Source organism: Xenia sp. Carnegie-2017, unplaced genomic scaffold, assembly GCF_021976095.1.
Source record: "Xenia sp. Carnegie-2017 unplaced genomic scaffold, XeniaSp_v1 HiC_scaffold_19, whole genome shotgun sequence".
NCBI classification, from domain to species: domain Eukaryota; kingdom Metazoa; phylum Cnidaria; class Anthozoa; order Malacalcyonacea; family Xeniidae; genus Xenia; species Xenia sp. Carnegie-2017.
In genome coordinates, this window is record NW_025813481.1 from 2,244,829 (window position 1) to 2,260,211 (window position 15,383).

Sequence of the window (15,383 nt, forward strand, 5' to 3'; positions counted from 1 at the left end):
CCGATATAGGAGGCGTGGCAGTCGGAGCAGTTTATTTTGTAAACCGCACCTTGTCGTTCGTTGGGTTGTTCTTTGTCCTTTATGTTTGTTAGTACTTGTCGTAACGTTGTGATTGGTTTATGTGCGACACGTATGTTGTATGGTCGTAAGATACGCGAGATAGTCTAAGACGTACCTTTGATGTAAGGTATCGTTGCTGTTGTCACTGAGTTGTTCGTTTCGTTGGGTTCGTTGGGTTTGTAAGTGTTGCGTTTGATAAAGTCAGAGTTATAGTTGTTTTTTTCAAAAACACGTTTGAGATAGTTGTTTTCGTTTTGTAGAGCGTCCGGTGAATCACATATCATTTGTGCACGTCTTGTTAATGTTCTGATTGTGGTGGCTTTGTGTGATGTAGGGTTGTAAGATAATTGGTCTAGTAGTCGGTCAGTGTGTGTTTGTTTGCGATAAACTGTTGTTCGTAGTTTTTGATTATCATGTTTTACCAAACAGTGGAGAAAAGGAAGAGTTCTGTTTGCTTTGACATCTTTGGTAAATTGTATGTGGCCGTTCTGTTAGTTGATGTGAGTATGAAAGTCATCAATCTCGTCTGCATGTTGTGCTGTGATTGTGTCATCTACGTAGCGAAACCAAAAAGGTAGTGCATGTTTGTAAGTCGTGAGCGCCCGTTCCTCTATAGATTGCATTACAATTTCAGCAACTACAACAGAAACAGTCGAGCCCATTGCTGTCCCATGTAATTGTTTGTAGTGTGTTCCTTTGTATTGGAAGTAAGTCGAGGTGAGGCAGAGCTCCAGTAGCTACATAATGTCTTCTGTCGGTAATGGCAGTACGTCCGTGGTGTTTGTAATGAGGGTTTTTGTACAAGTAAGTGCCAGATTAAGTGGGATACTGGTAAACAGTGATTTCACATCAAAAGACACTAGTATATAGTTGTCCGGTATTTGTATAGTGCACAGTTTTTTAATGAAAGTTTAAGTGGGATGTAGCTTGTGTTTTGATTTGTTTGTAAGTGGTACTTACAAACACTTACCACTTACACCACCAAGGTTGTCGAAACATCAGTCAACAACAACAAAAACAGTCCTTCTCAGGACTTTATTTCAGGACCAAAGTGAACAACACAGAACTTGTTTTAGTACACCTACTTTGAATATTTATCATGGTAGTTTTCTGTTGCCATACGACGTTAAACTAGAAACTTATTTCACTAATATATACTTAATTCAATTTAAATGTGGAAGCCAGAAAAACGTAATGATGGATGGCAAATATTGCCTGGTAAATTTTAAAGCCTTAATGTTACTGCATCCTAAACATGGTTTAGATAAAATGCTTTTACATATTTAAGCTACGCGCAAATGTTTTTATCCGACGGCATTGTTTAAGTAAAAAAGAAAAGGAAAAGGTCAAAGAGAGTTTGCCCAATAATAAAATTTCTTCCTATTTCCTTGTTAAAATTAGTGCAGCATCCCGTCTTGTACGCCTACTATTTTCTTTATTTACAAACGTTTTCACAAAGCAAGTGTCATTCAACGTGGCAAAAATTCTATTATTCTTTCACTCCCTCCAAGGGGAATGGCTGCACACCATTTTAATATTTTAGAATTTTTAGATCATGTTTATGGTATTGTGCCTCACAATGAGATTTTGCACTCTTTTCATTTTTTGATTTTTGAACAATTGTCGTACCATCTTAATACATAAATTTTATGATTACAGATTTTTTAGTTTTGATCTTTCTTGCATGCCACTCAAATGGATCAAGGCAAATTCTTTCCAAAAGGTAACGTTTAAGACTATCGCTACTCAAAGATACAGACTCTCAACAGAGGCTGTATTATAGAGTTTTTCATCTCAGTGCCTCCACTAATAGGTTAATTGAAAACATGGTAAGATAAACATTATTCAGACGTCAATATTCTGGTTTTTTAGAAAGTGACATTAAAGATTCCTCCTTTTCGAATAGTGATGCCAAAAATCAAAGTTTTCCCTTATTAGATGCCGAAGAGTCAGAAGGTAACGTTAAAGCTCCACAATTATCTGTAAAAGTAACGGAGAAAATACACTCCAAAAAACATCATCTTGCAAACTCAAGATTTGAGTTATGTTAGCAAGAAACAAGATTTAAAGCAATATTTCAGGGAAGAAACGTATTTTATTATGATCATTATTATCTATTACAAATATAAATGTTAAAAAAACTGAATCAAATATGACTAAAGCAATATTTCAACTTTTATTTAAAAGTCATTATCACTTGGCTTTAAAGCAATATTTCAACTTTTATTTCAAAGTCATTATCACTTGGCTTGACCATGTTTCTGAAATAAAGTCGAAATATTGCTTTAAATCTTGTCTCTTGCTTTTATAACTTGAATTTCGAGTTTGCAAATGATAATTTTTGGAGTGTGTTTTCTCAGTTACATTTTGAAATTGGCGGCTGGAAAAAGATCTGTAAAAGGAATTATTGAAAACATGTTAGTTTAATATCGTTTAATATTGTATATGATCAACATTTATTATGGTGATCTAGATAATCTGCATAATTTCATTGCGCAAGCATTCACAATGCGTGGCAAAGACACAATGCTACTTCTATGGGCGCTTGTATTCAATTCTTCTTGAATTAGGCACATCTTGGATAGCAATTGAGCATGCAATATTTTCGCACAAAGACTAATTTATACGAGTAAACTGCTACCTGGTACCAGGTACTCTCCACTCGGTATTTGCTTTCCGATATTTGCTTTCCGATACCTGGTACCCGGTGCTTATGTCCTTGTTTTCCATCATACCAATAATTTTCAAAGAATGTCGAAACATCAGCTAAGGATAGCACCAACAGTCTGCAGCAACCTGAACTATCTACTAACGTCTACAAACATGTAATTATTTAACCTGAGTAAAAATTTGTAAATTTCAAATCATGAAAAATTGTGAATTATTATGTTTGTTTTCATATTCTTTATTTTTTCATCATGCAGAAAAGAAAAAAAAAAGACGACGTCAAAAAGGTGAACTATACTTACGATAATGATTACTTTGTTTATCTATGCCCGTTTACATTTTACTGTGTTGAAAAGAAACTAATTTTAAGCGTGTTTTCTGTTTCTATGCAGCCACATTTAAGAAGAATAGTTTTAAATATAACATGTCCTCTTTGCACTAAATATTAGTTTTTAATGTTGACATTTGAAAATTGACATATAAATGCTGAAAAATTTGTTTAAAACATTGTTGTCTGTGATTAGCTCGGTTACAACAACAGGTTTATTTGTCCCTAAAAAGAAGTAAAAAGAGTCATTCACACATTACACTGACTGAAAATGTACTGTTCTTGATTTTCACTCTTGAAATATCACTGAGTTTTTAAAAAAGGTGTATACAACTGATATACAAATTGACAACTGACGTATGAATTGACGTTATTTTGGGATAGATTTTTGTGGTTGTTAATTCCTGTTTGCTGTTTGTATAAACTGTTTTGGAGCAAATGCAATTCATTTAAGAGGCTTTTCGTCTCTATTTAGTCACAATTTGTAACAATAAGACATTCAATTTGAAGTGTAATGCGTAAATGTGATAATAATGTGATTTTTTTATACATTGCAGATAGTAACGATGATGATGAAGGTTAGTTTATCATGTAGTATAATACTTACAAATGTTTATAAATAACGCATTAACGACAATAGTTTTTGTCGCCGTCAAGTTATTTATGTACCGAGAAGTCTATTTAAGCATTTATCTTCTCCAGGTCTCTCACTTCTCAGGTTTTCTTTTCACGTTGGCATATTCGTTCCCTTTCAAGTTACTTAGCAATCCAATCCTTTTTCTTTCCTTAGGCTTTTTACAATAAACTCTTTCCTCTGCCACTTCTTTCAACAAGTTATTACTGCGAAAGATGTGTCAATTCTACCTCTTTTTAATTCTATGGTATTTCTACCCAACAGCTCTCTTTTTTCATCTACACCATCAACATCATTTCTGTTGTTTTCCTTTCTATTCAGTCTACTCTCCATTCTTCCCGAGATTCACATCACAAGTGCCTCTATTTTTCTCATATCTATCGCTCGCTTTTCATGGCTATGATCCAGAGAAGATACTATAAGCATTAAATAACTGTTTTGATGATTCAATTTTTCATTTTCTAACTTCTTTAAAACTATATCAAGATTGCCACCAAATTGTTTGGAATCTGCCGTAACTTCTGTCGTCTTTGTATTTATGTTCATACCATGTTCTTCTGATACATCACCCAATCTATCTAAGATATTTTGCATAATTTTTTCGTCCCAGCTAATATGCATTGGTCATCCACAAACCTCCAGTGGCATATAACCAGCCAACAACTTTGTTAATGCTATGCAAATTTCAATGTTTTCACTCACTGTAAACAAATAACTTTCTCAAGAAATGAATAATAATAATGGTGTAAAATTTACTGAGAACGAACAAATTTGCGGGCTAGCTACGCCACTTCAAGCCTATGATGTCTTTCAGTAAATTCATTTCCTCTTAATTTTACTCTTTCATCTACACCATGCAATGCTTCTACCATCATCATCCTTTCAGCATAGACAGAAAACAACCTCTGCTAATTCTCTTCCTTCTTCAAAACCGCCACTTTGGCGTCAGAGTATGAAATAATTCTTGTGATACATGGGAATTATGAATGCTTTCAGTTTATTTTTTTTTCAGAGTATCTGCAACTGGTATTCTCCGGTCGGTAAAACTTTCTTTGACAAAGGCTTAGAACTGCTTCTTTCCAACCTTTTTACGTTATTAGTGGTGTTGATATTATCATCACTCATTAATTTGTTAGTGTCAATACAATTGTAGCTACTCGCCTTCGATAAATGGACCTCCTAATACGTCAAAGGACGATATCATTTTTTAAAAGTGTGAAAATGTGAATCAGGATTTAGAAAACAGCGGAGTAGCCAGCTCAATAATTTAGGGAGGAGAGCTTCATATTCATAAATGCGTGTTATCATCCGTAAGGAACAATTTACAGGGTGTATTTGGGAATCAATTACTGCTGAATCTTGCAAATCTTAAACGTCGGCTAATTTCAAAGATGTGCAGTTTTTGAGACACCCTGTACAGCATGTATCAAAAAATTGTAAACACATTAATTTGTTTGCACAAGATTATAACATTAAAAATTCAATGGCTGTGCAACTAATTACACTTCGGGATTTAAAAGTTAAAGTGATTTTTATTCACTTTGTGTGCTTATTTTCATAGAATTTATGTACACATTTATAATGCTACGTGAATGCCAACTTAGAAAATTCTTACAAACATTTTGGAATACCTGAAAGTTGTCTTATAGGTTATTATCATTCTATCATCATGTCCATTATCATTCGCAATATGTCGTGATAGACATGTTATCATCATGTCTATTATTTGCAAACGTCTCGAATTCTTTTGGATATTTTTTTCAGATAATCAATTGAAAACATCTAAAATTTGCATTACCAATCCGATTATCATTTGTTATTATTGGTGACTAAATTACTTTGATTTTAGGCTTGAATAGAACTCTAAATAATGTGCATTAAATGTAGAAAGTATTAAAAGGAAAACATACTATAGTAAAAAGTAAAAGTACTGCGTATCATTCGAAGGCATAACAAATACCTATAGTTAACATAATTTTCTGAGGATCCTTTCTCGATTTGGTAAAAATACGCTCAGATTTTTCCTAGTAAGACCATCTTACACAGCAGTCACGATGAAATCAGTATGTTCAAGTTTATTTACAAAATACATTTGTTGCAATACTTTATAATAATATTATCATTGTTAAATGTTTCATATTTACATTGCTTCAGCTTCTGAAGAAAAGAAATCTTTGCTATATCTACTAAATGATAATGACAGTAATGCTGATATTGGTATAACGTCTACATCAGGACCTAGTAAGTAATGAAATTTTATATGCATATATTTACACAAACGTAATCTTGATTGCCTTTTGAAATGTTAAGTACAAACAAGAATGCAATGTAACCATTGAGATTCGTTTATATCTTCCTTATTCACATACTTTTGTTAACGGTCAAAAATGTGAGATGTAATGAAGAGTGAAATAACTCAGCAAGTATTCCTTTTATCTTGCTATGATGTATTAACCGTGTAATGTACAGCTTTTTACGAAAAGATATCTTTGCCATCTCCCATGAGTGACAACGACTATGACGACATTGACAAAACTCCTTCTTCAGCAGTACTTTGTAAGAAATTGTATTTTGTTAGCAAACATTTGCATAAAAATCTTTACATTCCCTTTAAAAGTCAAACACAAACAATTAAGAGTCGTTTATATCATGCGTATCATTCATATGTTTGTAAAGGGTCAGATAAGAGAGTTTGAGAATTTGTCATCATGCTGTAATGTTATTTAACTGCATTGCAAAAAATTAATTTGATTTATCTATTAGATGATAATAACAGTGAATTCATCATTGGTGTTTCGCCTTCCACATCAAAACCTGGTAAGCAAAAGAATTTTGTTAGCAAACATTTGCCCAAAAATTTCCATGTTTTTCAACGCTAAATACAAACAATAATTTACAACCTAATAAATTAATTTTAAAAGGTATCGTTATATGTAGCCAACTGAAATCTTATAATTAAAAAATAATGCAAATGTTGTGGATCAAAATCATGTGAAAATTTTAAACTTTGCAAACATAGAAATTTGATCAATATGTATAGCAAGTGAAAACTGGCTATGATGCTAAAAGTAAATTATGAAAACCATCATGATCAACGTGTCAGTTTTATGTATACGTTTCACGTACACAAATTAACTTAAAAAGAATATTGTTGAAAATATCCTTTTAAAGCATATTATTTGATTATTGATAGCCAATAAAAGCCAATAATTCTGGTCAAAAACACAAGCATTTCAGAAGGTAACCTTAAAAACATTAGGTTCTTTAATTCTCCGTACTCTTTTCACCTCGACAGATGCTTTCATCTTTGATTTTTCAATCTCAATGTTTCCCTATTCAAAGGGAAAAGATCCTGACATTAACTTTTCCATTCACAAGAATTGAAAATTATTTAGCATTAGAAAAATCAAAAAGCGAGCTGACGCAATTTCTAAAGTTAACGAGAGTAAATTAAGTGTGGAAACAAGGTGTTGATAACTTTTATGAGGAACATTCAGTCTAAACGTCCCTCAACGTCCTTTGAACTAAATATCTCTCATGCGTGTGTTTGGGAGCAGGGAAATACGCTGCTAATACAAATAAACTGAAACAAAGGCAAACATGTTGTTATGTTTTTATGATATTATTTCGTAGCTAAATATAAAAGTCTGTTCACCTTAACGGGCAAAGCGGTGTAGGTATGTCAAATCTTGTCTAATAGGCACAATTTTTTGATGTGCGTATAATTAGAAAATTAAATTGCTTCTTGATACATTGATTTATTCCTTTGTAAATAGTCTACTTTACTTTTTAATTGAAGAATTGCTTTCTCAACCATGGAAATGTTATGATAAATCAATAATGCACCAACAAAAGTTCAGAATGATGGAAGAATATGGGCAAGAAAATCCAAGAAAAGTTAAACTCGTAAATGGTGTAAAGTTTATTTGTTCTGAAGAGTTTTTGCTTGGTAAAGGAAGTGATGGAACTCGTGTTTACCTTGGACTCGGAAAAGATGGTTACGGAAAAGCAGTAAAACGATTGCTTCGAGATAACTGTACGAAGTTGGCCAAACGAGAAAAAGATATTTTGAATGAGTTTAATGCCAAGCGTTCAAATTATGTTGTGAATTATTGGTATCTTGAAGAAGAACCAGGCACAGATTATTTGTATTTGATACTAGATTTGTGTGAAGAATCGTTAGAAAGTTTTGTACAATCTTCTACTTTGCAAGATCTTCAAAAAGCACTTCCTACAATTCTTACGCAGATTTTAAAAGGTTTGGCTGATCTTCACAGTGATCCGTGTCCTATTCTTCACAGGGATTTAAGACCATCAAACGTTCTTCGAGATGTAAAAGGAAATTTTTTAATCGCTGACTTTGGTATAAGTCATATGTTATTATCTGATGAAACTTCGACACATTGGAGCATACAAAGAGGAGCTAAAAATTGGATAGCTCCAGAGTCATACAACGCATCAGATGATACAATTAATAAAGTTCGTTACAAAAAAGAGTCTGACATTATGGTAAGTTCTTGAAGTAGAACTAGAGGTCCAACTACAGCTCAATGTTGTGTTTGCATTTCAATGTTGTATTTGGTAGGGATATTATTTTCACTGCCACTGATATCATTATCACTTTTAAATAAAATTTTTGTTTACCTCCATTGTACAGTCATATAGTGGCGAAATACAACATGTACTGTATAAAATATAAAAATATGTATATGTAGGATAACGAATTGTTGTTATTGCCTTATTGGTTTTACGATTGTATGTCTCTCATTTAGATTGCTCTAAAAAATTTGTGGCTACGATTCTTAATTGGAGAACATTTTGCTGATTTTTTTTCGAACTGAAATTGTATTTTTTGCAACTAACAAACAAATTAACTCCATTTTTTATTGAAAATAGAATGCCGGAATGGTGGCTTATTATGTTGCAACAAAGGGGAAACATCCCTTTGGAGCTGAACGGTTTTTACTGGATAACTTATTAAATGGAAAGCCAGTTGGCTTGGACAAAATCAAGGATGCCACGCTCAAAGACCTTTTATCGTGGATGCTACAGCTAGAACCGGAAGACAGACCATCGGCCAAAAAGTTGTTAAAACACCCTTATCTACAAACCGATGAGGAGAATTTCGATTTTCTGTGTGATGTTGGGAATGAACCAGAAATAAAGAAGTCATCTCCACATTCTCTTCCCTCAAATCTTCGTGAGCAGTTGAATCTTTCAATAGATTGGATGGACCGTATCGATCCTGAATTTTTTAATCATTTCAATAAAGTATCCGACTCTACATGGTTAGGTTGCCTAAGCTTTTTACGAAACGTTCGCCAGCATTGGCATGATGAATCTCGTCCACAACTGTCATCATGTGTTAAAGATGGAAACTATCAAGAGTATTTTCTTCGACTTTATAAGGAACTGCCTCTTCTAGTTCACAGAACCATAAGATTGAGTGAATGGAAGACAAGACCTGTTCTGAAGAAACCTTTTCCAAGTAAGACACAGAAATGAGTTTTTATTTTCGATGGCCAAACTATAAATTAGTGGTTCATGACACTATATTTGTTATTTTGACTCTAGTTGTCCTCTTCATTTATTGTACTTAATGCATGTATGTTTTGAATTCTGTATATTGCCGTTGCAAACATTTTTTAGACAGTGCACATCCCATCCAGTTGGTTTTTCAAGTACCCCCTCAAAAATATCTAAAACTTTTTTATAGTTTTTGTACAATACATTGATTAATCTAGAGCGATAATACCATCTTGTTTCACCTGGGGCAGGAAACTTAAGGTTGTTTGATGTGAGAAAAGCTTTTCTTTTGGGCAAAGCATTGCTTGTAAATGTGCCCAAAATATAGGTGCTAAATGCACCTATATTAATGAAAAAGATTTTAACAGGAGAAATTGATGCGGCTGACCGGCATAGGACAAGGTTCAAACTAAGAGCTGCACAATGAACAAAATAGGCAAAAGGATACTCTTGTCGAACCAATGCTTGAACACCATTGATATGGCCAGACATGACAGAAGCACTATCATATGTTTGCAAAACCAAATTTTCTTTTATATTAGAACACTCACCAAGTTTATCTTTGACAACTTGTGATAATGCTGTGGCATTTTTGTTCATACTTACATCCACAAATCCTAATTGCCTCTCAATATTTTCACTTGCTTTGTCAAACCAAGCAATAACACTTAGCTGCTCTTTGGTGGACACATTAGATGCTTCATCAACCTGAATACTCATAAACGTGCAATCATTTATTTCCTTTCTGATTTCATCTTCAATAATTGAATCAAGATAGCTGATAAAATCATTTTGAATTTCTGGGGAGACTCCAGTAAATCTTTTGTCACCAATTATTTGCATTTTTGTCATTTCACAATCATGACAACGATATCAAATATGCTACAACTTGACAAGTATTTGATGTAGTTCTTGTTCAGAAGACCACGAAAATCTCAAAGGTTCTCGTGATTTGTATACAATTTTTTTTTCATTGTTCATTGACGAAACGCAAGATGCATGTACAAAAACAAATCCTACAATTGTTTTGAAAAAGGCCATCACATAAAAGAAAGCAAAAAACTAATGAGAATAAATGAGCTAACATTTCTCTCGTGATCCGTTGAGATGAAATTTGATACATTTTATTTCGTGCAGACTACAAACTTTGATCGAGCAAATCATTAAACAACAGTTACGACGTGCACATCTGCATTCATATATGGCCAACAAATAGCTCGTTCGTCAATAGTTAAAAAAGGCATCCGTCGTAGAAGCCGACAACTGGCAACCACAGTAGACTCGCTTTTATGAAATTTATGTTTTTAAAGTGATTTTTCATCATAAATATGCTTGCTAAATATGCGAAAAACACGTACTTTTTCCTCACTCTTTCTCAAGGGGGGAAAGAGAAATTGTGAGATTTTCGGAAAAGCAGTCAATTTCGGTAAATCTCAGCGGTAATGGAACAAATCCTCCATTTTTTTGGCGTCAGCCGCTAATTAAAGCCCAGTGAACTCAATATTTAAATGTCTAGAGTGACACGCAGTTATGTACATCAAGATATTTTCCATGATTATTCTAAGAATGCCCCACTCGAGGTGTCTGAGAGTGAGGGATTATTTTTTGCTGCTCTCATCAAGAAATAATCACATAACCTAAAACAATTTTAGTCAACCCAAATATAGAGTAAAATTTTGATAAGTTGTCTTAGTATCAATTATCAATTTTCTCTAAAAGTGCGCACGGGAAATTTCAACTTTTATTTCTCCTAAACTAAGACAAAAAGGAAAAACTTTACTATGGATATGCATGAATCAGGAAAAAATTTACTTTTTGCATATTCATCTATGTCATCAGCAAACAACATCATTCATACAATTTTGTAAATCGCAAAGCTTTAAAGTGAGGCATCAAATTTAATAATGGGTAATTTTTTAAGATTTCGATGGAGCCCCCGCAATTATTGTCATGGGAGGAGTCTATAGCAACTTTATTAGAGAACATATCAGTAATGAGGTCCTTGAAAAACTGAAAGAATCAGCCAGAGAGGGATATGCAGTCTTAACGGTAAGTAACTCGTTTAAAAAATTTGCCAGAATTTTTGTTAACTGCATTTAACATTATGATTATTTTTATCACCTCAGAATGGTGACACTGCTGTTGATGCTGTAGAAAAGGCAGTTAGTATTTTAGAGAGCAGTGACTTATTCATGATAGGTCGTGGATCTCCATTGAACAGTGAAGGAGAAGTTGAATGTGATGCAATGATTATGGATGGAGACACTTTAAAAACAGGTTAAAATCCATTTGTGATACTTTAACTTTGAATTTTTTTGATAACAAATAAAACCAGAATGTATTTCCCGCTGCATCTTCATTAGAAATTGGCAAACATGATACATGCTGTTTACATTTTGTACGAAGCAAATCTCATGATATCACTCGAGAATAAACTTGGTACTCTTAAAATTGTGAGTAATCAGTATAAAAGGCTTTTTAATTCTTCTCTGTTTACTGTAGGCGCTGTAATTTCTGGTCGAAATTTCAAAAATCCAGTTTGCCTTGCTCGAAAAATAATGGAAAAAACACCACATAGTGCTCTTAGTGGTGATGGTGCTCTGAAATTTGCTCAGGATAATGGATTGGATTGGTGCGAACCGAATGAATTGTTAAATGGACAGAGATATCTTCCACATAAATATTTCAATGATTATGCACAATATTTTATGGAGGGAGGACCTTTTCCTGCTGATGTGCCTGAAATTAGACCTGAAGAAACTGACACTTGCGATTGTGCATGTGCTGTTGCGATTGATAGAGATGGCAAGCTGGCATGTGCAACGTCAACAGGTAATGACTAAATATACAGGTCGTATTTATATAAAAAATCATACATGAATTCAGTTCTACATCGCTATCTGCATGTCATCATATTCATAATTAATCATTATTTTAGGAGGTATGGCAGGCAAACTTAAAGGTTGTGTTAGTGACACTGCATTAGTTGGTTGTGGTGGATATGCAAATGATTATGGAGCAGCTGCAGCAACTGGTCATGGAGAGAAATTGATAAAATTGAACTTTACAAGAGAAGTTGTAATTAACATGGAAGCAGGAAGTGCCCAAGTAATGCAAAATATTAAAAAATTTTCATTGTTTCGATGTATTGTATTTTATGTACTATTGACTTTTTTTGTGTTAGGTTATGAAACTTATGACGTGGACAAAAATTGTGCGATTTATCAAGTCCATTCAATTTTATCAACTGATACGTTCAACTTATTTAATTATATGATTTAGTCAAGTTTTTTTTCAGCACTTTTCTTGACACAAATTCAAGTCGCTTTACATTCGAAAGTTTACTGATTTTTCTCACCCCCATGCAAATAGACTTCGTTTTGTTGTAAGGACCATGCCTCAAACTGTTAATCCTTAAGAAACAACTTATAGATAAAAGAATATCAAACCCAAACCCAATCATGTTTTTGTTTAAGAAAATGTTGCTGTCGATTAATACGTGTACACGGCAGAACATTTGATTGCACTGAACATGCAATCTCAAGCTCTACTCTAAATTAAAAACTTATTTTCCCAACTCTTTTGTCGCTTCTCAAATCTCAAAGAAATTCCTTTAACAAACAATCCCTCTTTTTTTAACATTTTAAGCCTTAAAAATATCTTTGTTGATTTCTAACATTTCTACCACAGTGTTCAAAGACTGGTCAACTGCTGTTTTTTTTTTGATGTCGTGATAAAACACCGTCCAATAAGAAATTTATAAAATTAAACTTCAACAATACAATTTTAACCAATACCCATATTCCCCTTTTTTGTTTTAACTTTTGTTTATTTTTTTCATTAAAGGAAACTCTACAGGATGCTGTGAATTTGCTTAAAATTGGCAAACTTGACGGACGCGCAGGAGGAATTGCCATTGACAGACATGGAAATATTGGAAAGGCATTTAAAAATGACCTCATGCCTTGGGTTAGCATCAAAAACGATGAAATGAAATTTGGGTTGGAAAGGGATGATGAAGGAAACTATCCTTTTGAATTTATTGTAAACAATGGCGTTGTATAGTTTATGATTTATACATGAATTAATATTCATTCACAATCATGCACTGTTGAACTTTAGCATTTGAAACTAAATATTCACAATTCACACAAACAAATAAACAATAAAACAATCATAATCATTTATACACGTACATAATTATCGTACGTAAGTACAGTACTCTGCTGTATTGGTTAGTCATATCATATTTTCCTTCATTGTTGAACAATAATATTTGAAACAATGCATTTTTAATTATTCACATGATACAAGAAAATCACTGTTGATTAAATTTCTTCACTTCAAATATTGTCTGAACAGGAAAGTATTGTTTTTTTTTCTTGTGTTTATGGATCACTCCAGTTTAGCAAATTTTCTTTAAAAGTCAGTGTTACTCGAGCTCAATAAGTCGATCATCTTCCAATATTTTATCTCCTGGTTTACAGTTCACTTTTTTAATTCGGCCAGATTTCAGAACGCATAAACTATTTTGCATTTTCATAGTTTCAACAACACAAACCTCTTGACCTTCAGCTACCTGAGAAAGTGAAGTTTTTAGAGTATCCTCACCAAGTAATTGCACTACAATTGATTTCAATATTTAAAACTACCTCTTGTCCTGGTTCACATGTAACTGAGATCACTGTGCCTGGCATTGGTGAATCCAAAAATGGCGTCAAATCTTCCTGAAAATGAAAATTTACAAGAAATTTAGAAAAAGAATATTTTACCCTTTATATACTCGGGAAATTGATACTATTATCTTTAGTTTAATTCAATAAAAGGGAAAATGTATAAAATTGAAGGTATAAATAGCTATGTAAACCATAAAATCGATACCTTTGGTTTTTCTTTCATATTTCGTGAGTAATCATTCTGAGTTTCATTCATCACGATGACATCAAACTTACAATGGATGATAAAAGGTTTGAAAATAATAATTAGAACTTTCGCTTAGCAAGACTCGCGTTAAAAAATACCATGAATTAAATTGACAGTTTTTATTCAACGTAATATCTTAATTTTTAAAGTCTTTCATACCTTTGATCCATAATGTTGAAGTTTGATATTTTGACCATTTTTTGACAAACTCTAAAAATTATTTCATCAGATGTAAACGATAAATTTACCTGCAAATTAATGCGACAACAAATTACCTCTACAAAGACCTTTTTCTCATTTATTGTTGCTTCTACAAGATTTGTTGCAAGGTTAGACGAGGAATGAAATTTCACACAAGCTCCGTCGATATTCATCTGACATTAAAAGAACAAAAACATACATAAGACTAAAAATTTTCCCAAAAAGTGCACAAATAAGCACTTCATTCGTGACATAAATCATGAAATGCACATTGGAAAAAAACGTACCAGATAACTATCAACATTTCGATCAACGTTCACTTTGTATTTCTCATCATTTACCAGCACAAAAAGCGTCCACCTGCTTTTGTCTGTAAAACCAAAATTATTCCTGATAAATGGAAAGTTGTAGGATGTGTCAGAATGGTCGAAAATAACTTTTGAAACACAAAATACACGATAAGTTGTATCGTGTATTTTGACACGCAAGCAATTCTTTTCACGCTGATTTTACACTGCTATTAAATTGGACCAAATATTTTGTATTGGTTGATTCAGAAGTTTGGTTTAGTGAACAGTAATTTACTTTGCATTTAGTTTATCAATTAATATGATTCGTCAAAAAATTAAAAGTGTTAAATCAAAGATTGTATATTTATCAAATTTTGAAGGTTCTGGAATAGTTTACATACAGAATAAAATAAATAAAGATAAGCAAATTTTTGAAGGAAATAAGTCGTTTTAAATGGTCATTGAAGTTGAAACGCCTTTTTTGAGTATTGTATGTAGTGCATTAAACCTATTTTACTGATATTTGTGCAAATTTGCAGAGTAACCACAAATTTTGAGAAATTTCTGTGTGCAAAAGATTAGAAAGAATTGTATTGGCCAGTATATCTTTGATATTTGGCGCATGTAAATATATTTTAATGTTACAAGGAAGAATTTGCTTTTAAGATCTAACTAATAATTGATAATAATAGTCAATAAAGTAAATGGTTTGAGCCCGGGAGTATCGTTACATGTTTGTAGACGTATATCGTCC

General features: G+C 32.8%; 2 protein-coding genes across 3 annotated transcripts in view; one reads left to right on the plus strand and one right to left on the minus strand.

The window, feature by feature from the left end:
* Positions 1-13,563, plus strand: part of LOC124438523 (probable serine/threonine-protein kinase ireA) — a 43,670-nt gene extending 30,107 nt beyond the window's left edge. Inside the window, exons 12-21 of the mRNA XM_046988692.1 lie at positions 3,613-3,633; positions 5,844-5,930; positions 6,453-6,506; positions 7,489-8,198; positions 8,586-9,177; positions 11,137-11,264; positions 11,342-11,492; positions 11,718-12,047; positions 12,154-12,323; positions 13,062-13,563. Of these exons, the coding sequence (XP_046844648.1) occupies positions 3,613-3,633; positions 5,844-5,930; positions 6,453-6,506; positions 7,489-8,198; positions 8,586-9,177; positions 11,137-11,264; positions 11,342-11,492; positions 11,718-12,047; positions 12,154-12,323; positions 13,062-13,280 (2,462 nt within the window). The 3' untranslated portion in view covers positions 13,281-13,563. The remainder of the gene's footprint in view (positions 1-3,612; positions 3,634-5,843; positions 5,931-6,452; positions 6,507-7,488; positions 8,199-8,585; positions 9,178-11,136; positions 11,265-11,341; positions 11,493-11,717; positions 12,048-12,153; positions 12,324-13,061) is intronic.
* Positions 13,564-13,617: 54 nt separating this feature from the next.
* On the minus strand, positions 13,618-14,413 carry LOC124438540 (propionyl-CoA carboxylase alpha chain, mitochondrial-like). Of its 2 annotated transcripts, XM_046988712.1 has the most exons (4): positions 14,298-14,413; positions 14,097-14,162; positions 13,868-13,942; positions 13,618-13,794 (listed from the first exon to the last, which is right to left on the minus strand). In XM_046988712.1, exons 2-4 carry the CDS (start codon positions 14,145-14,147, stop codon positions 13,648-13,650), a joined length of 273 nt encoding a protein of 90 aa, XP_046844668.1. In that variant the 5' UTR covers positions 14,148-14,162; positions 14,298-14,413; the 3' UTR covers positions 13,618-13,647. The 2 variants fall into 2 exon arrangements, with proteins under 2 accessions (XP_046844668.1, XP_046844669.1); XM_046988713.1 differs by lacking the exon at positions 14,298-14,413 and having other exon boundaries at positions 14,097-14,260.
* Positions 14,414-15,383: the final 970 nt, after the last annotated feature.

What these genes read in the sequence shown, in the direction of transcription:
- LOC124438540 (XM_046988712.1), bottom strand. Translation starts at nt 14,147, where the DNA reads ATGAATGAAACTCAGAATGATTACTCACGAAATATGAAAGAAAAACCA. An exon ending in ATATGAAAGAAAAACCAAAG is followed by an intron (nt 13,943 to 14,096) that starts GTATCGATTTTA and finishes TTTCATTTTCAG; the next exon opens with GAAGATTTGACGCCATTTTT. An exon ending in CATGTGAACCAGGACAAGAG is followed by an intron (nt 13,795 to 13,867) that starts GTAGTTTTAAAT and finishes TCACTTTCTCAG; the next exon opens with GTAGCTGAAGGTCAAGAGGT.